Here is a 20,245-nt window from a genome sequence, read left to right on the forward strand (position 1 = left end):
AAGCAATCCACAGCTGCTACAGCTCGAGTTTGATCCCCGGCCAGGGAGGTGACCCACAAGTTGGTGCAGCAGACCTCTCCTGTCTTACCTGCTGCTCCCCTCAGCAGTACATTTCAGTTAGTCTGCCTGTTCTGCTCCCCAATTTGTCTTTGGTGAATCCTCTCAACCCTTGCACCTCTGGCCTACACCCCAGTTCTTGTATACATACATAAATCTTTTTTAAAAAGTAATAAATAATTTATTATAAACCAGACAAAGATAACTGTCCTACTACTAATCTACACACATAAACAAAAGTGTTAGTTTTTAATTCTTTTGTTTTATGAATTGCTTCCCCTATACTGAGTCTTGGTCCTTTTTTTTCCCTGCTACATAATACTTTCTCACTTTGTGTTTAACTTTGAAAAAGTGGAAACACTTTTAAATGAGAGCTTGCAGAGCAGTTTCCAATGTGCCGCTTCAATTTATAAACCCTAAGGAGCACATACTAACCAGTGAAACAAAACCTTTTACCTTAACTGCAGTCACTAGAAAAGCACTCACCTGGTATCAAATCCACGTACAATTGCACCCATTGCCTTTGCTGCACCTGCAGAGGCCAGCCCAGCAACACCACCACCAATTATCAGAATCTAGGAAAGAAGGCAGAACCAGTGTGTTTTCAACAATGTGTTATCATCTGACTACGAAAAATCATCAACTGATGACTATCAATAGCTGGTACACGGCATTCAATAATACACCAAGTGCCCGAGATGGCTGGCCCTCCATAAATGCTGCAAGTGGATATGTTAGGGGGAAAAGGATGTCTGTCCTAAAGCTAATTCCATACAGGCTTTGTGGACTCCACCCCCCACCCCAGACCAAAGCCAAAGACACTGGGAACTCCAAATCCCATCACCACCAAAGGGAAGGTGGCTGGGACCTGAGGGTGGGGTTAAGCAGCCAGGTTGGTATAAAGCCAGACACGTGGGCTTTGGAGGGGTCCCCCATTTTGGCTCTCCGCCAGCTCGCAGCGTCCGGCCAGCTCTGAGAGTGCTTTTTGGGTTTCCAGGTCGGCAGATCGGATAGGAAGCATTAAAGACTTTATTTCCATATTTTCTCCCTGAGTTGTACATTTTCCTTATTTCCTTTTCCCTTGTAAATAAACCTTTTATTAACCTTTTGTGTGTGTCTGTAGTTGAGTATTAATAAGTCCCTTTGAAGCGCACGGGTGAGGACCCACAGCCAGGCAACCCCGTTCAATATCGGGGCTGCCCTATAACAGATAGACTACTCTTTAGCTGAGCCACTGTTTTAAAAATTTGTCAGAAGGACATCTGCTAACAACCTTCACTCAAAATAGCCTGAAGGTCAGCAACCTTCACTCAAAATAGCCTGATAATCAGCACCTCAGGGTGAAAGACACTTGCAGCATTCCATATGTTAAAGATTAACAGGGTCTTGGCTATATAAATGCTACTTTTACGAAAATTCCCAGAGTGAGCTTCCAGTTACCTCTCACCTCTTGAATTCTATAGTTTTCTATGTTCATAAAATATCAAAATGAGTTTCAAAATGGATGCAACTTTGGTGAAACATCTGTTCCAACCCCTAGTTTGAGGACAAATGCTAAAAGAAACAGCATGTAACCATCCACTTAATTCTGAACCATTTTGAACAAACTGTATCTGATATCCAAAGCAACTTAGCCAATCTCTCTAACCATGGAAGGATGGGAGAAGCCGTTCCCATCACCATAACTAAAGCAGCTAGCATCCACAACCCAGTATTACAACACCTTGTTCACTTCTTTTATATTATAATGGCCTCATATATTTAATTGCTTATTTATCTCCTCCCAGTGGCCCCTACTACAATATGTTTCATGTGAGAAGGACCTTGTTTGCATTGTTCATGCCATATCCCAGCTCCTAGAACAGTGCCCAGAGTATGATACATCTTCCATTGATTGATGTTAGCTCATCCTAGACAAGAATCCTCCATGCTTAAAGGAAACCTAAATAAATTAGGCAACCTACCTAGCTGAGCCCAACTCATGCCTTCAATATCAGAAAACTGTTTCTGACAGGTAACTATAGTCAGGTAAGCTGAAATATAAACTCAGTAAAGAGAGTCACTTTTTACCTTTTAAAGGCTAGCTGATTCTCCTTCCTTTAAGCCTCTTGTCTTTTACTTTTTTTTTTTTTTTTTTTTTTTTTATAAATTTTATTGTTATATTCCCCATACAATTGCAGCCCCCCATTCTGACCCCAATCCCTGCCCTCCCACCCCGCCCCCCTAAAAGTGTCTCTGGTTCATAGTTTTTTGTTGATTTTGATTTTCACTTTCTTATAGTTATTCATTTTCCTGGTCCCTTATTTAAGTTTTCTAGGTTCCTGCTATGAGTGAGACCATCCGGTATTTTTCTTTTTCTTTTGGCTTATTTCGCTGAGCATAATCCCTTCCAGCGCCATCCTTGTCTTTTACTTTTTAATCTCTTATATTTATACTTTGCTCTCAACTGCTACATACTTCAAGGAAGATTCTAACCAAAACTGAGCAGTGGGTTTGCGCATCAAAGCATTCAGCCAGTTTAAGAGCCGCACCCAACTTCCACCACCATAATAACCAGACCATTTCTGACTCTTTCAGTAACCACCTTATACATCACTTCTCTGTGTGCTCTCTGCTCGTACTGTTGAATATTCTGGCCACCACTTAAACCACTTGCCATTTTCTCCTTCTTGCCTGTTTTTAAGGCAGTATATATGGGCCTCCCTGGTGGCACAAAGGGGTAAGCATAGTACTGTGTAGCTATCCACAGCCTCTGCAGCACAAGTTCGATCCCTGGCCAGCCAGGGAGCTACCCACACAGTGAGCAGACCTCTCCTGTCTCGTTCACTGCTCCCCTCAGCAATGCATTTCAGTCAGTCTGCCTGTTCTGTTCCCCACTCTGGTGAATCCACTCACACCCTGCACCTCTGGCCTGTACCATAATAAATAAATAAATAAATCTTTTAAAAAAAAGGCAGAATATAATTAGATTTCTCAGAGTTGCTACAATCTTTTAATTTTTTCCTATGAGATTTATTTTGTGTGGCTTAAATAATAAGGTACTGAAAAGCAGGAAGCACCAGATAAACCCATATTCTATAGAGCAGGTAGATGACAACATTTAAAGTCCAGTGTCCTATACCTTGGCCATGTGCTTATATTGTCATTTAGCATAAGAAGAGTTGAAGGGTCACAGCATAATCTATTCTTTCATCTAGCCAGTCCACCTTTCATGAACTGCTTGTCTCTGCTCTCAATCTAGATAAAAATAACTACACCTCTGGTACATACACATGATGGAATACTACTCAGTTACTAAAAACAAAAACAAAAACATGAATTCTTGGCATTTGCAACAACATGGAAGAAATGTGACAAAATTATGCTAAGTGAAATAAGTCAGAAGAAAGAGAAATACTAAACAATTTCATATATACTTCTATAAAAAGTTAATAAACTGTACCCTTTCCTCCTACCAAATATCCTGATCATACCACCTCTCACTTTGTCTTCTTGACCCAAAATATGATCAAAAGTGAAGAAATCAAGATAATGTTTTTCTCTGCACCAAAGTGTCACAATAATTGGAAAACTGAGTTTATTCAATGGTATCTTGTAGCTTTTTTAAAAGTCAGTAATAAATAAGCTATGCAGAACAAGTTATCCAGCAATTCAAGTTAGTAAGTCAAAAACAGAAGGAAAGAAAACAGGGTAACTTTAAGACTGTCTAAATTTATTTTTAAGTAATTTCAAGCCCCTTTGAACCATGATCACATGTTAGTACATCACAAAAGTCATCAAAGTGAAGTTATACATAATAAGAATCTTCAAATAACTCTTTTCAGACCATACACAACATTCCTCTAATTAATTCATATTATGAAGAAACACTAGGCATTTTGCCTACCTTTGCAGGAGGAACTTTTCCAGCAGCTGTGATCTGACCAGTGAAAAATCGTCCAAAATGATTTGCTGCTAGTACAACAGCCTTATAACTTAAAAAATAAATAAGCAAATGGTTAAAACCCATAAAGTGAATGACCTCAGGTTCATATACCATCATAAGTCCACAACCAAACTTTGTAAAAGAACAGAAACCAGCATTTATGGAGTACCTACTATGTGTCAAAATGTGGTTAGTGCTGAATGGATACTTGCTCCTTTAATCTCCACAACAATCCTGTGGATAGGGACAACTACTATCTTCACCTAACAAGTGAGGAAACTGAGACACAGATAGGAAGAGACTTGTCCAAGGTCACTTGGGAGTAAATGGCAGAGCCAGAGTCTAAGCCAGGCCTCCTGCCTACAGAGGCACACTCTCATCTGTGATGGAACCTGGCCTTTTCAAAAATATTGCTGATCAATTAGGATTAAAAAAGAAGAAAATAAATGAAGGAAAGACAAAAAAGGCCAGCAAAGACTTTCTTCTGGTATTAGAACTATTGATATTTCAAACTCTGTTTTTTTGTTTTTTTTGTTTTTTGTGGGACCCTCGCCAGGGGCCGGGGAATGAACCGGCACTGCAGAGGCTGTGGGCAGCCTCACAGCCCAGCACTCAACTGCTGCGCCACCAGGGGAGGCCCCAAACTCTGTTTTAATTTATTATATCATCTAAATCTTTGTTGATGACTATGTAGCAAATGATAATAGAGGGGAAAAACTTTAAAATAAAAAATCAAATGAGCTCTAGGCTTTGACATCATAAGATTTCACCCTCAGTGCCATTTGCAACAACATGGATAGAGCTAGAAGGGATTGTTCGGTGAAATAAGTCAGCAGTCAGCAGAAAAAAGAAAAATATTGGATGATCTCACTTATAGGCGGAATATAGGGAAACAAAACAAGGGATCAGGAAAAAAGAAAGAAAACTAGCAAGCAAACTATAAACTGGAATCATTTAGCAGGGGAGGGGGAGAGAGAGGGATCAAAACAAGGGAGGGAAGAGCACAAGAGTCTGTGGTGATGGTTCACAAGTGTCTTGGTGGTGGTAATTTTATGGGGATTACACCTAAGAGGAGAAATCAAACTTGTACAAAAATGAACACTAATGTAAAAATACATAAATAAAAAACATAAATAAAAAACACTTCCCTTGATCACAAATGGGTGACAGTGTAGGAGACTGACAAAGAGCAACCTCAGTTCAAGTCCCAGTTTTACCACTAGCTTTGTGATGTTGGGTACATATCTTTAATTCTCTAATCTTTGGTTTCCTCATCTATTAAGTGGGACAAAAAGAACATCCATCGCTTAGTGCTGTTGTGAGGACTAAATGAGATGATGCAGGAAAAGCACTTACCATAAATCTGTCACATAAGTACTTGGCAAATAAAAAGTGCTTGGCTTTTAACCAAACAAACTATGCAATAAAAACCAGTAAAAGTACACCATCTTTCCTTTAATGGGATATCTTTAACAACAATTTCACTTTCATATCATTCATACTTAAAAGGCAATCTTACACACTCTTAGTAAGATACACTCTTTCGAAATATGTAATGCAACTGCGCAATATTAAATTGACAATAACACCTTCCCCAGTAATAATTTTATAAAATAACACATGGCATAACATGTACAACAATTGATACCAAAGCATGTAACAGTTACCACTGTTTCTTTAAGTCACAGTGGAGCAAGAAAGTAAGATTTTAGTGATACACTATTAGCCTTGAAATGAAATTCAGAGTGACTGAAATTTTTAAAGGGCAAAATAATAAGGATCTAAAGGTCATTGTACAAAATTAATTCTGGAATAAATGTTTTTAAAATATTCAGTTATTGTACTGAAAAAAATAATAATAAAAGTGATTACACAGTAAAAGTATAAGAAAATGTTGATAGTGGGAAAAAAAGTGCTTAAAAGTGGGCTTTTGATGATGAAAGTAAAAAAGTTCCAAATGAACAAGAATGAAGTGGAAGGAGCGTGTCTTCACTGCTTCTCACTATGGCTGTGTGTATTAGCCAGACAGAAAACCACTTATTACACATTGTGTGGCTTTAGAGACTAGATGATTTATCTGAAAATATGCCCTTTGTAAACAAATATCAGCTTAGGACAGAAGATAACGATTCATTAATTTGAGTCCCATAGATCCCAAAAGTCTCAAATTCCAGCCAACTCTGGGGTGACAGTGGTGCTGGAAAACAGACATGTTTCTGAACCCCCTCTATCCCTCAATTCAACCAAGTCCACCTTGCTTTTATTGGGGTACTTACATTGCCTCATGGTATTTCATTTGTTCACAAGGTTCTGCAACTAAAAACCATTGATCTGGAGCTACTGTCTTTGATGACCCTTCACCTCAGTGCATTTCACATGACAAAATCAGCAGCACCCTTACAAGTTTACTTTCTACATTTTCCCTTTTTGAAATAGTAGTTCTTATTAATAGCCATTTTATTAATTTCAATAAAATTTTATTATTTATCATTGATCTGCACTACAATGTAAATTTCTGGGATAATTTGTACATTTTCTATATAGTATTTTAAGTCCTACATTGCATAACCTAATTCTTCTGCAAACTAAATAGATATGGCAACAATTTATTTTGCCCCTTGGTCTATTATTTATACCACAAAAAATGTCCTCCAACCAACCATTTGCTATGTTACTTGAAGGACAACAAAATGTATTTTTAATTTGTCATTTTAGTTTATGGCTTCTGACTTAGATCAAATGTGAATGGATGAAACCCAAAGTACCATATATGGTGTATTTGATATGCTCCAGCTAAGATATAAAACCAAGAAAAACTTTCATTTGGTGTGTTAGGCCACAAAAGATTTTATTCAGGTTAATCTTTTTTATGCACTGTTTTACTTTTTAAATATTTTCATTTGTAGATGCCTCATTCTTATTAGCAAGTTATCAACTACTAATGCTTTTCATGCTTAAAATATAATTCAACTAGTTTATTAACTGAGATGATTTCATAGTATCATCTAATTTTCACATTTTCCCCACTATTATGTAGAGTCAGCAACACAGCAAGCAGATAACTATTCCTATCCCTCCCCCAGGGCATACATGACTACTCAGTCATAGCCACACTCCTCTGAGCAGAATGTACCACAGAATCCTTCTCAAAATAGCACTATGGACAAAAAATAGGAAATGCATTTCTGCTGGAGGGCAAAGCTTATGCTATCTTGGCCTGGAAATCAAGAGACCACAGTTAGCCCTCAGTTATGAATATGGGTCTTGACACCAATGAAGCTTCCTTGGGTACAGACATTTTATTTTCCCTGCTTACCAAATAATTTATGAATTTACCTAGGTAAAACCTAAATTGAACCACATCCAACAGATTCAGTCACTTTGACTGATAAAAAAAGGCAATTTCATAAACATATACATACATATATGAAAACATAGCCTATTCCTCATGCAAATTATCATGCCATCATTTTCCTTGATGGAAAGAAATACTACTTTCTTCCACACATGAAGATTAAAAGGGAATGAACAGCAGTGTCATATGAAGAGCTATTTCCTATCTGAAGGCTATGAAATGATAGAATCTTAAAAAGGATTTGTGTTCTCAAAGGCTACAATCTCTAAGAGAGAAGGATGTTTCTGTAGTACCGTGTGCTTTTGTTCAACTGAAACAGAAAAGAATCAACCTACCCAGCAATGTTGGCCATGGAGCTCAGCGCGTCATATCCCTGAGCAATTGTGACTCTTGGAACCTGGTCCATTGCCAGAATGGTAGTTTTTCTTTTGGAAAGTTTATCTAGCAAGTCTGGATTTTGGGCTGGGTAAATAAAACTAATCAGTGTTCCTGACGTCTTCAAAAGGTCAGCTTCATGAACACCTAACGTTGGATTAACCATGGGGGCTCGAACCTGAGAAAAGAGTAGAGTAACAGATTAAAAAAATATAAATACCTTTACCATATTTTTTAAGTAAACAGGATAGCTTAAATTATATACCATGGCTGAAATATTACTGCAGAAGTAAATCTTTCAGCAGTGAATTTCTGACTAAATTCCTAAGCAAGGAAAAGCAAACAAGGATCTACACCATCTACTCTCTGACTTATGACCTATGAGCTGTCTGGACAAAGAGTACACACCCCTAAGAAACAGTGTTGGGACAGGTTTGCAATTAACTGTAGAGTAGTGGAAAAAATATATTACTCTACAACAGACTTGTCCCAAAACTTGTAACTATAGTACAATTAAAAGAAATTAATACAAATAGACAAGTTTTTGTTGCATGTTCAAAGATCCAATTCTTGTTGATTTTGGCAAGCACAAACATTGGAGGTACAAGGAGTTAAAAAACTGTGTAAAATGCTGGCGAGGATATAGTGAAAAAGGAACTCTCCTACATTACTGGTGGGAGCGCAAACTGGTCCAACCACTATGAAAAGCTGTCTGGAGGTTCCTCAGTCTACTGAAAATGGAGCTACCATATGACCCAGCAATTCTACTCCAAGAGATCTACCCAAAGGTCACATAAACATTGATTCAAAAGAACACCTGCACCCCTATGTTTATTGCAGCTCTATTTGCAATAGGTAAAAACTGGAAACAACCCAAATGTCCAAAAATAGATGACTGGATCAGAAGATGTGGTACATATACACAATGGACTATTATTCAGCAATCAAAAAAGATAAACTCATGCCATTTGCAGCAACATGGATGGAGCTAGAAGGAATTATGCTCAGTAAAATAAGCCAGAAGGAAAAAGAAAAATATAGGATGGTTTCACTTATAGCAGGAATATAGGGGAACCAAATAAGACATCAATGTAAAAAAAAAAAAATAACAGTACAAAACACAACAAAGCAAAAACAATTATAAATCAGAGACAGGGCCTCCCCTGGTGGCGCAGTGATTGAGCACTGGGCTTCGAAGCTGCCCACAGCCTCTGCAGCGCCGGTTGGATCCCCGGCCGCCAGCGAGGGTCCCACATGGCACGCAGACCTCTCCTGCTGTGCCCGCTGCTTCCCTCAGTGGTGTATTTTGTCAGTCTGCCTGTTCTGTTCCCCACTCTGTCTCTGGTGAATTCTCCACCCTCCCGTGCTTCTGACTGTACCCAGTGCTTGTATAAATAAATAAAAATAAATAAATCTTTAATAAAAAATACTTCAGTGTAGTAAGAGGGGTGAGATGAGAAGGGTCAACTAGCTTTAAAAAAAAAATCAGAGACATCCTGCAGGGGAGGAGGAGGAGGGAGAGAGATAAGAGGGGGGAGGGAGGAGCACAGGGGACTGAGGTGATGGTGCACGGGTGCACTGGGGAAGGAAATTTCATGGAGACTATACCTGAGGAGGTGGGGGGAAGCAAATATTGTTTAAAAACGAACAACGATGTTAAAAAAAAAAAAAGGAAAGAAACACAGGAAAGTAAAAAACAAAACAAAAACTGTGTATACTAAAATCTCTATGGAATGTGTAGATTTACATTACCTTAATACTCCAAATGGATACTTAAATGAACACAACAAATAGTAGCCCTCCTGAATTAGGTTTAAGCCTAATTTTCTTCTAAGAAGCATCTTCTAAGAAGTATCACATACACCTGAAATTGTATGTAATGCTAGCATCAAAGTTACTTCAATTTTTTAAAAGATATAGAAAAATAAGTGCCAAATAAGTCAATGAACATACACTCCAAGTGCTTGAATGTTTCAAATGTCCATGTGTTCAAGCCAAATTTTATAAATTCCATTGTTAAAATGTTTTAAAATGTGTTTATGTCCAAGTTTAAAATCAATCTTCAATTAAAGCATATCATCTTATTGCCTCCTGGTTTGCAACAAGTACTTTTAGCCAAGCACATTTAAGCACTGAAAAACACAGCACTGGGACTAACTTTTAAGAAGGAAATACAAATACCAAGTCAATACTTTTCATTTCACAGCATTTCATCTCAATTTGCCTACAAGACACCTTGCTTTATCTGTCATTCTCATTTCAATTTTTTTTTTTGTGGGGTTTTTTTTTTAGCTTTTTTTTTTAAGATTTATTCATACAAGAACTGGGGTACAGGCCGGATGCGCGGGGGGTGAGAGAATTCACCAGAGCCAGAGCGGGGAACAGAATAGGCAGACTGATGAAATACACTGCTGAGGGGAGCAGCAGGCGCAGCAGGAGAGGTCTGCGCCATGTGGGACCCTCACCAGCGGCCGGGATGGAACCCGCGCTCAGAGGCTGCGGACAGCTTCGCAACCCAGCGCTCAACCGCCGCGCCACTGGGGAGGCCCCTCATTTCAATTGTTGATCTGGGAAAGCATGTGATTTTAGGTTCTGAAATTTTAAGACTCCCCGAACAGGTCTATTTTTCCTCAATGAGAATCCATGATGGAGATTTAATAAAAATTAAAGGATAGCTTTGAAAGGATTCTTTTGGCCCCTCTCAAATGCTCCCATGATACCACAGCCATATGAGTGAGTTAAGCCAACTGAACACTTCCCTGAGTGTGTTTATTGGATCATTACATCTTTGGCATAGTAAGAGACTTGGTTCAAAAGAGAGGGTCCAAAGAGAAGTAGCTTATTCACGTAAGTAAATAGTTTCTATATTATAGAATCCTCTGAGCACCTTTAACATTCTCAATACACTGTGACTCTCTAAAAGGAATACAGAGCATTTCCAAAACTTATGCGTACCCTATGAACCTCTTATTGCGGATCTCAAAAAGTTTGATCCCTAGGACACTGAAACGAATTATATTTATTTCTCTGTGTCCACTAAGCTTTCTTACGATGCCAAATTATATTACCAATTATCTATGTGTATATCGAAACACTTTAAAAATTTTAGCTGAATTACAATTTATTTCACGTCATAAATTTTACTATTAATTTTCCAAACCCAAAAAAGAGTTCTGTATGTTCTGGGGGAAAAAAAAACACATTATTTAAGACCCTGATAAGTCATTCAGTAGACCTTATATTTTAAAATATATATGATTGATACCCCCTTAGAAATCAACTCAGAAAAAAAACTGATCTGAAAAAGTGAGTAGTGACAATCTTGCTTATGAAATCCTTACTTCTTTGTTTACTTTGTTTGTTAAAGCTTAAGACTTAAGTTAACCCTCAACTCTAGTAATTATTTGTAATTGCAGATATAATCACTCTTCCTTTTCCCATGTAATTTTTAACTTCAAATTTTTTCTAAAGTCCTTTAACACAAAGATTTCTATATTATCTTAAGACACTATATTAACATAAGGCTACTCACTACTTACTCCCAGACTGCTTTCTCCAGAAGAATCCCTCCCTTCCTAAAAATAGTACCATGTCAGTTAAGTCATCATTTCTTCTAAGTATCTAGAAAAGTACCGTACATTCAGTACCAGGAGGAGCTCCATACCATTCTTTCTTTTAGTAGCAGTTAACTACTTACCTGTGGGCACTTAAGGTATCTATGAATCATGTAGAGCAATTATTTCCTACGCAGTTAAAAGAGAATTTCCACAAGGCACATATAAAAACAAAGACCACTTTTTCTCATCATAGGAAAACACAGATCACATTGCCTGATCAAAGTTCTAGTGGAGCATGAACTAGAGTCACAACACGCAACCAATTCTTTCAGACAAAGGCATTGTTAGAAAATAATGGAAAGTTATAATAGAGAAAGTAATTGAACTTTTTGATGAACAGATTTCAAAAAATCAGCATGCCACAAACGGGAGAGGGAAAAAGAAATAATTACTTTGACCACCAAATCAGAAGCCAGCACTTCCTTTGCCCCTTGGATTTGGGCACCAGCTGCTCTGTAGTGATCATCTGAGAATTTGGAAGCTTCTCCAGCGCCTGATTCCACAACAACATTAAAACCCTGCTTGACCAAGGCCTGAACACCAGCAGGTGACAGCGCCACTCGCTTCTCATTTTGGAAAATCTCCTTGGGAACGCCAACAGTCAATTGCTTATATGGAATTCCTACAAAGGTTTAAAAATGACAGAAAACAATGATTTTTAATAACAGAATTCAGAAAATAGAAATGGGCAGTCTGTTTAAAATACACTACACATACAACTGACTTTTCAAAATGATGTTCCTGGTTCATAACCATAATGCTTTGCCTTTTTTTGTTGTTAAGCAATGCAAAATTTTATACCCCCCTCTTCTGAAAATGCTAAATATTTTAGTTAATCAAATGGTTCTAAAGGCATATGACTAACTGAGTTTATTCATGGGGAAAAAATGGGTTGACAGACCACTTAAAATGCTAAGTCCACCCTTCCAACTAACGCTCTGAGGTTTATGGTCTCCCTATCCCCATGGTCAAGGAAGACAGAAGTAACTGACTGCTCTGGAGAACAACCCTATACTCAACATTTTGATAGCCACAACCAAATGTGGATATAAACCTAGTGACAGGCACTTTAGTCATCTCCGTACATGGCCTTCAGAAAGGTAAATTACATTTGTGCTATATGTTACATATATAACAGCAGGAGTGAAAAACTAATAAATAAGGCCAACTGATGATTACCAAATTTAGTAAATAATAGGAAAAGATCAAGCATCCCATCTCATCAGTACAATTTCAGGGTAATTAAACAAGAGGAAAAATTTCACTCATAGAAAAATTCTAGCTAATAAATGAAGATGAGATAGAGTCATGAATTCATTTAATGATCATCAACCAAAGTTAAATGAAAAGCAGATGGGCAATACATCAGATGGCTCAAGATGACAGCACCTAAACTCAGTGACTAATCTTCCTGATGTAATGTCACAGATATTCCATAGCACCACCTAGGAAGTATTCTTGCCAAGAAGTACAAACCTGAGTTTTGTCATGCCTCTAGGTCTAGCTAAAAGTTACAGAAAACACAAGGGAAAGAGAAACTGGTTAAACAATACCAAGAAATTGGTTAAACAGTATCAAGGGAATTCAGTCAGTTAAACTAGAATGTGAGAAATTTCCCAGGGCAATAACAAAATTCTTTAATGAACAAATTAAAAAGCAACAAGAGGAGGGGGACATAAGATCAAAAGAGATCTAAAGACATAGTAACAAATATACCATGTAGACCCTGTTGGGAGCCTTATTTGAATAAGGGAACTGTAAAAGAAAAGAGAAAAAAACTGAGAAAATAATGAATACTGACTGAAATTACTGTTCAGGATTTCCAACGTGATACTTACATTGTGGTTATGTTAAGGGAAAAATAGAATCCTTATCTTATAGAGGAGGGGGAAAAAAACACTATCCTGCAAGCTTAAATGAAAAAGAAGGGCATTATTCTATGTGGCAAAGATTTCTGGTTGCCTCCCAAATATCCATCCTATTCGTCTGCCTTAATAACAGAAGCCCTCTGGAAAAAAGACTAAATATCTGAGCCTTCCTTACAGCTATATATGGCACTTGGCAGAGTCCTGGCCAGTAAGTATAGAGAGCATGCTAGGACAGTCTTTGGGCAAGAGGAGGATCCTTGGGCCTCCCAGGTGGCACAAAGGATTAGGCACAGCACTATGAAGCAATCCGCAGCCTCTGCAACACAAGTTCGATCCCCGGTGGGCCCGGGAGCAACCCACATGGAGCAGCAGACCTCTCCTGTCTCACCTGCTGCTCCCCTCAGCAGTGTACTTTGGTCAATCTGCCTGTTCTGTTCCCCACTCTGGTGGGGGACTCTGGTGGGTCCTCTCACCCGCCGCATCTCTGGCCTATACCCCAGCTCTTATATGCATAAATAAATAAATCTTTAAAAAAAAAAAAGGAGGTTCCTTCATTGAAAGGATTATGTTCACTATCATGTACATGACTGTAAGAGGGGCAAGGTAGAAAGCATAGAGACCATTGGGAAGACTAGTGCAATAGTCCAGGTGACAGATGATGGTGGTTTGGACAGAATGACACCAGCCGTGATGATGAGCACAGATTCTAGATACAAGGTAGAGCTGATCTGTACCTCCCACAAAGATCTAGAATGGCTTCTGAGTAAATGAGATGAAGTTGCCATTAACTAAACAGAGAAGTATTAATGCAGATGAGTTAATACATTTAGTTTCAAATTCATGAGCACAGATGAAACATATCTAGTATAATTCCCCAATACTGACTAGGAAATAGGAAGAACTGCTAGGAAAAATAGTACAACTCAACTAGTTTATCATTTTTCTTTTTCTACTACCTTTCCTTTTTTTCCAGAATTTACTATATATGGAAAATCTGGCAAAGCACTCATATGTTTTTTTATTGACAATGATCACTCACAAGCACCAGGCTGTCAATCTGTATGACTTTTCCTTTTATCAGGAGACCCATTCTTACCTATAACGTGAAGGTTAGATTTACACACACTGAGACTTTACCTGGTTTTGCAGAGGCTTCAGACCACAGCACCTGATGAGTATGAAGTTTTCGTAAAAACTCCTTCTTCCCAGGGAAAACCTTACAGGACCCCAAATTGTTAAGCAAAGGACATGAACAGCCAGTCACCGCTGTTCTCAGTAGGTTGGCCATGTTCATAAGAGCTCCCAATTTTCTGAATCCCCCAATTTCCGTGAAGGTAAATCACTAAGAGGAAAGAAAATAAAATATGTATGTCCTGAAAGAAACATATATTGTTTTTTGAACATCAAAAACATTAAGAAAAACACTAATCCAAAAAGCCTGGAATATGATCATTTTATGCAGACACCTACAATGAATTTAGTTGTCAAGTCAAGTTACATAAGATGCTTCACAGAGTTTGTTTCTAGTTCAAATATTTAAAATTTGGGATCCATTTTCCCACTTAAGTTGCAGTTATAAACTCAATATTCAATTCCAAACCTAGGTCACATAAGTCTAATAGATGCTTAATACAGCTGGACAAAATTGCATTTGCTATACAGTCTAGTCACATGTTACATGAAAGTTATCCTCTAATTCAGCACATGCAGCAATAATTGCATATAATCAACATTATCCTTGAATTTCCTTTAAATTAGCTAAAACACTGTATATTTTATATTATGTACTATAGTATAACATATATTATATACTATATATACTATAATATACAATATATTATATACTGTATAAGATACTGTATAATACAGTAGCAACCTATTTAGTCGCCATGTTGTCCAGAAAACACTGAAATCCTATTCAGGACAGCCAGGTGCCCATGCAGTGAAACCCCATGAACTGAGACTGAGTCAGTAGGAAAGCAGTATTTGCTAAATGCACATCTCAAAAAAATTAAACATGTATGCAATGTCACTCCAATAAGAAAGAAAAATTCCATGGTTATTTTAATCACACAGATTTGTGCTTACAGATGTGGGAATAACTAGGGACTCATCTGTGAGTGGTTCTCACAGTGGTCATTTTTTTGTCAGCTCTAACTAGACTGGGAGACCTGTCATTGACCTTCACTGTTATTGAGGCTTCAGTGGCTACCTCCATTGCCTTTAATGGCAATTCCCATGTATGTATGGAATGCACAGCCACCAAGCATAAGTGCTTGAGCATGCAATCAAAATGTATGTGAATAGCTTTTTGTACTTAAATAGGTTTTACCTTCTCAAAATGTTTCCACATATGTCACTTAGTTTCAGAACTAAAGAGTCCCTGAGTCCCGTAAATAGTCTCCTCATTCAGTCATGGGCACTTCAAGAATTATTCATGGCTAAGAACAGACAGCAGGGGCCTCCCTGGTGCCCGAGGGGTTAAGTCTCAGGGCTATCACCGCTATGGCCTGAGTTTGATCCTGGCCCGGCACAGCAGACCTGTCTCACCTACTGCTCCCCTTAGCAGTGTATTTCAGCAAATCTGCCTATTCTGCTCCCCACTCTGCCTCTGGTGAATCCTCTCACTGCCTCCCACCCCCCATTTCTGGCCTACATCCCAGCTCCCATATGCATAAATAAATAAATAAATATAAATCTTTAAAAAAAGGACAGCAAATGAGCTCAGAATTCAGCTACACATTCAAATCATTCACTGACTCTACACCAAGAACCAAGGGAAATGCACAAGAAAATAAAAGATAATTCTGATCTTGTGGGGGATCTTTTCTCCCATTATGTATGACCTTGTCCTAGCACAACTTCCTTCACTTTCCCTAGTTTCTCTTCTTAAATGATCCCAACTCCCCAAAACCATCATTCTCACAGGACTGACAAGGCTTACCCAGACCTCTTCAGCAAAAACAAAGCTAGACATAATGGAGCCCATGTATTGTCTAAGTTTGCAACTCACTCACTGTTTGACCTGGATCTCTCTGTCCAGTCTGCTCATCTATAAAAGGAGCATAGAGAAAGTGGTTTGGAGCGTGCCCATTAGCCCCTAGAAATTTTATGATTTAACGAAATCTTGCATTCTTTTAAAAGTTGAAATACTATTTCGTGGCCTGTAGTCTGGAAATTTTGCCTTGCCTACTTGTAAAATGGTAATTTTACATTGAACAATTTCTAGGCCAAAGCCTTGAGGCCAATTTCTACCAAATGTTCCACTGATTATAACACACAAGGCAGTAATCAGGACAAAGTTTATTCCCAAGAACAATCCCTATCAATCACCCTAAATCAAATACAAATGACCCTGACAGATAGTCAGTGAATATTTGAAACATCTTATCACAGGCTTGTACTTATTTACATCAAAGACAGCAGTTCATATTAATTGCGACATTTTCCCCTATCTTCAATTTAAAGTTCTCTGCTGTTTTATTATTATTCCATCTGCTTCTATGGCTTTGAAGCAAAGGAGAGAAATTTTACAATTCAAAACTGAAAGAGAGATTTTCTTAATACAGCAGATTAATAGAAGTTGTTTGGGTAACTCTCCCCCCAAATAGTAAAAGCTTGGAGGATAAGCACCTGACCTAGAGGGGCCAGCAGAGGCCCAAAGGAAGAACTGTGATTGGAGACCCCCACTCTGCAAATTATTGTATGACTTCAAAAATCAGTCATTTCACTTCCCTAGACCTGACTCTCTAATCTTCATAATTCCATCTACTTTATAGGGTTGTAAGGATTAAGTGAACACAATATCTTTATCAGTATTACTCATTTGGTATTAACTCTGGGCTTTGCACACAACAGCAGAAAACAAGTTTTTTGACTGAATGTTCACCTGTGGCTGGTAACCTACAACAAATCCTGGGTATCTATCTACTTAACACCTTCCTCCAGCAGTTTCGGGAAATTTCCTTTGAAAATGAAATGCCTTTGCAGCCTTGTGGAAGACTGATCCTATCAGCAAAGGTATGCAGCCCAAGCGCTCTTGACATTTCCACCCTTCCAGAGTCCATCCTACAAGACTTCATTTGCCATGGGGCAAATAAAGGACGCTTGCAACAGTAAACTCACATGTTAAAGCCCAGCATGCCAACAAAAGGCACAACACCCTATAAAAACCTGACCTGACACTCTGCCATCTTCCCGGGACCGCTATTTATAACTGTCCCCGAAGCCAATGGGTCGACACTGCAAAAAGCTGCAAGCTCTGCCCCCTTTGCTGTCAGCCCCGTCACCAGCCCGGGCCCCAATCTGCGCCCAGGACCATCAAGCCTCCTGCCCCACCCCCAGCAGCCCTGACTTGCACTCACACCTTTGGGTCGCCATCTCCTACGTCCCTGGTTGGCCAACCACCCCGCACCCCCTCAAGGTTCAAACACAATTAAGAGGCGTCCATTTACCACCTGGGTGCACCCCCTGCAGAGAGTCCTCCAGGACTGCCTGCTCCCCATCTTGCAGGCCGAGCCGACCCAGTACAACTCCCGCCCCCAAAAGTTTCAAAACCTTCACCCGGAGGGCTGCAGGCCTCGTCCCCAGGGCTGTGCTGGGACACGGTTCCCGAATCCACCCGGCCACTCCCTTCCACGTCGCTGCTGCAAGAGGCGAGAAAGGGGTGGCTCCCCCCCCAACCCTTTCCCTCCCCCGCCCCCCGCCGCAGTGCACAGTCTGCGGGTGCCCCGGGGCACCCCAGCGCGGATCACTGCCGACCCCGCCCCCTTCCGCTCCCAGACAGCAGGGCTTCCCTGTGGGGGGCCGCGCCCCTCCCCCGCAGCGCCCCCAGCGTCCCCACCGCCAGCGCCCCGACTCACCTAGGCTGGGAGGCCCGCGGGCCGGGGCGGAGCCCCGCGAGAGGACACCGGGCTGGCCGACCCCGGGCTCGGCGCCTCCGACGCGGAGAAAAGGCGCCAACCCCGCGCCTGCAGGGCCTGGTGACCGCGCAGCCCCCACCCCACCCCACCCGGCGCCCCTCCACGCCAGGCCCCGGCCCCGCCCCGCCCCGCTCCGCCAGCTCCCTCCCCGGACTTGCGGAAAGGACCTCACAGAATGCCCTTCACTGCTCGGCGTGGCAGCCCAAGTCCCTTTGTCTCAGGCTCGGCCCACGGCCCCCGCCACGCCTCCCTGCGCCCTCGGCCTGTCCGCGTCAGTCAAACCTGCAGCCAGGCGGGCGCGCGCCCAAGACCTCAGGGCTGCGCTGTCCTCTCCCCCGGGAGAGCCAGTTACAAAGTGTGATTTCCTCTCTAGCGTCCCACCGGAGCGAGGAAGTGGATAATATAGCTCTGCTTTTGCGAGCTGGCTTTCTCCAGCTGTCTAGGAAAAGTCAGAACTTCAGCCACTGGAGAAAGTGGGAGGCGGCTGGGTGAAGGGCGCGCAGGGGGGCGTTGTTTCACCCTCGCGGCCAAAGAGGTGGAGTTAAATTCCTCGGAAACGAAGTCAGGCCCCGAAAATTAACAGACATCTGCGTGCAGGTCTTCCAACGGTTGGTCCAGAGAAAGGCGTAACTGTTGGTGTTAATATTCAGCGACTGCAAAGTGCCCTTGGGCATTGGGCGCGCTGGCCAGGCCTAGCTGATGGTCACCTAACGACGAAGGGACCGAGAAATCTAATGACCTGGTTGTTCTCTGCACGTAGTTCTGTGGATGAGTGTGCCCTGTGTTCTGCTTCCAAGTGGTGGGAATAGTAAGAGTCTAAAATGGTTCAGTCATGCAAAGCCATCATGGACTATCTATATGATGTGCTTCTTACTAAAGTTGAAATAGTGAAGATGAGTAACATTGCGCATTTCAAACTCAGAAGTCCAAAGAGATAGTCCATGACCTTACAAAGAAATGAACTGCGGAGAAACTCACGCTGAGAACATCTCTTGTGCCCAGTCAGCCCAAAAAGGTCATTCAACTGCCATCCAGCCAAGGTTAAATACAGTCCCTGGCCAGTGAAAGACACAACCCTGGGTTTTAAAGCAATAATGAGTTTGATGGGAAACGCTGGCTTCACTAACTGCTCAATAAGTTATTTCATTTGGGGACTACACCTGGGAGGGGGGAAGCATATATTGTTTAAAAAATAACAATGATGTAAAAAATAAATAATTTTTAAAAATAAATAAAATTAAAATAAACAAAAGTAGGACTAGATTTTTGAAAAAAATAAGTTATTTCTTTTGACTTACTTGTGACTATATCACATGAGAATAAATCCAAAGATGACATACCACTTTTCACTTCTGCAGTTAAATAGTAAGCATATAATTTTTCAAGTTCATTTTGCTTAGGTTTCCAACGTAATTTGGGTGCCATTGCTCCGGATGAAAACATTTGTCACTTGGAGGGTTCTAATTTAGACCTTAAATTACTACATAGTAATCACAATATATTCATACAGGGAGTCACAGATTAAATTAAGAGCCAAACATTTCTTTGCAAATTTCTTCTGAACCTTAGATACAGTTTTGTATAAAATTTCTGCAAAACATTATATCCCCTATTGAATTGTGCTTTTTTTTTTTAAAGATTTATTTATTTATGCATACAGGAACTGGGGTACAGGCCAGATGGGGGGCAGGTGAGAGGATTCACCAGAGACAGTGAGGAGCAGAACAGGCAGGTCTACTGAAATACAACTGCTGAGGGGAACAGTGGGCGAGACAGAAGAGGTCTGCTGCACATGTGGGTAGCTCCCTGGCCAGGATGGAACTCATGCCACAGTGGCTGGCGATAGGTTGATAGTGCTGAGACTTAACTCCTGAACCACCAGGGAGGCCCCTAGCCCCTACTAAATTGTAAGGACTTTGTCCATTTTGATATCTACTCCTTCCTCCTTGATATTCATAGCCTCCCATCCCCATTTTAGAACTGTACCTCTCCTATATATGCACATTTTTTATTATAGATGCAACACTTTAATATATTTTAAGACTAGGAAAAACATGGAAATTTAAACCCTCTCAAAATTAGGAGACTTGGTACCCACAAATATATAGAGCCTTAATCCAGTGAAA

The 20,245-nt window shown here is 40.2% G+C and overlaps 1 protein-coding gene across 2 annotated transcripts in view; it reads right to left on the reverse strand.

Moving 5' to 3' along the window:
• The window catches only part of NNT (nicotinamide nucleotide transhydrogenase), an 87,802-nt gene extending 69,186 nt beyond the window's left edge, over positions 1-18,616 (reverse strand). Inside the window, exons 1-6 of one of the 2 annotated variants that reach the window (XM_037530510.2) lie at positions 18,402-18,616; positions 14,335-14,539; positions 11,722-11,951; positions 7,673-7,890; positions 3,944-4,031; positions 544-632 (exon numbers count right to left, since the gene is read on the reverse strand). In XM_037530510.2, coding sequence (XP_037386407.1) covers positions 544-632; positions 3,944-4,031; positions 7,673-7,890; positions 11,722-11,951; positions 14,335-14,491 — 782 coding nt within the window. In that variant the 5' untranslated portion in view covers positions 14,492-14,539; positions 18,402-18,616. Of the gene's footprint in view, positions 1-543; positions 633-3,943; positions 4,032-7,672; positions 7,891-11,721; positions 11,952-14,334; positions 14,540-18,059; positions 18,137-18,401 lie in introns of those variants that run through there. The other variant, XM_037530511.2, reaches the window with a different exon arrangement.
• Positions 18,617-20,245: the final 1,629 nt, after the last annotated feature.

The sequence above is a fragment of the Talpa occidentalis genome, unplaced genomic scaffold, assembly GCF_014898055.3.
Source record: "Talpa occidentalis isolate TD23 unplaced genomic scaffold, MPIMG_talOcc4v2.1 talOcc4.6, whole genome shotgun sequence".
Lineage (NCBI taxonomy): Eukaryota > Metazoa > Chordata > Mammalia > Eulipotyphla > Talpidae > Talpa > Talpa occidentalis.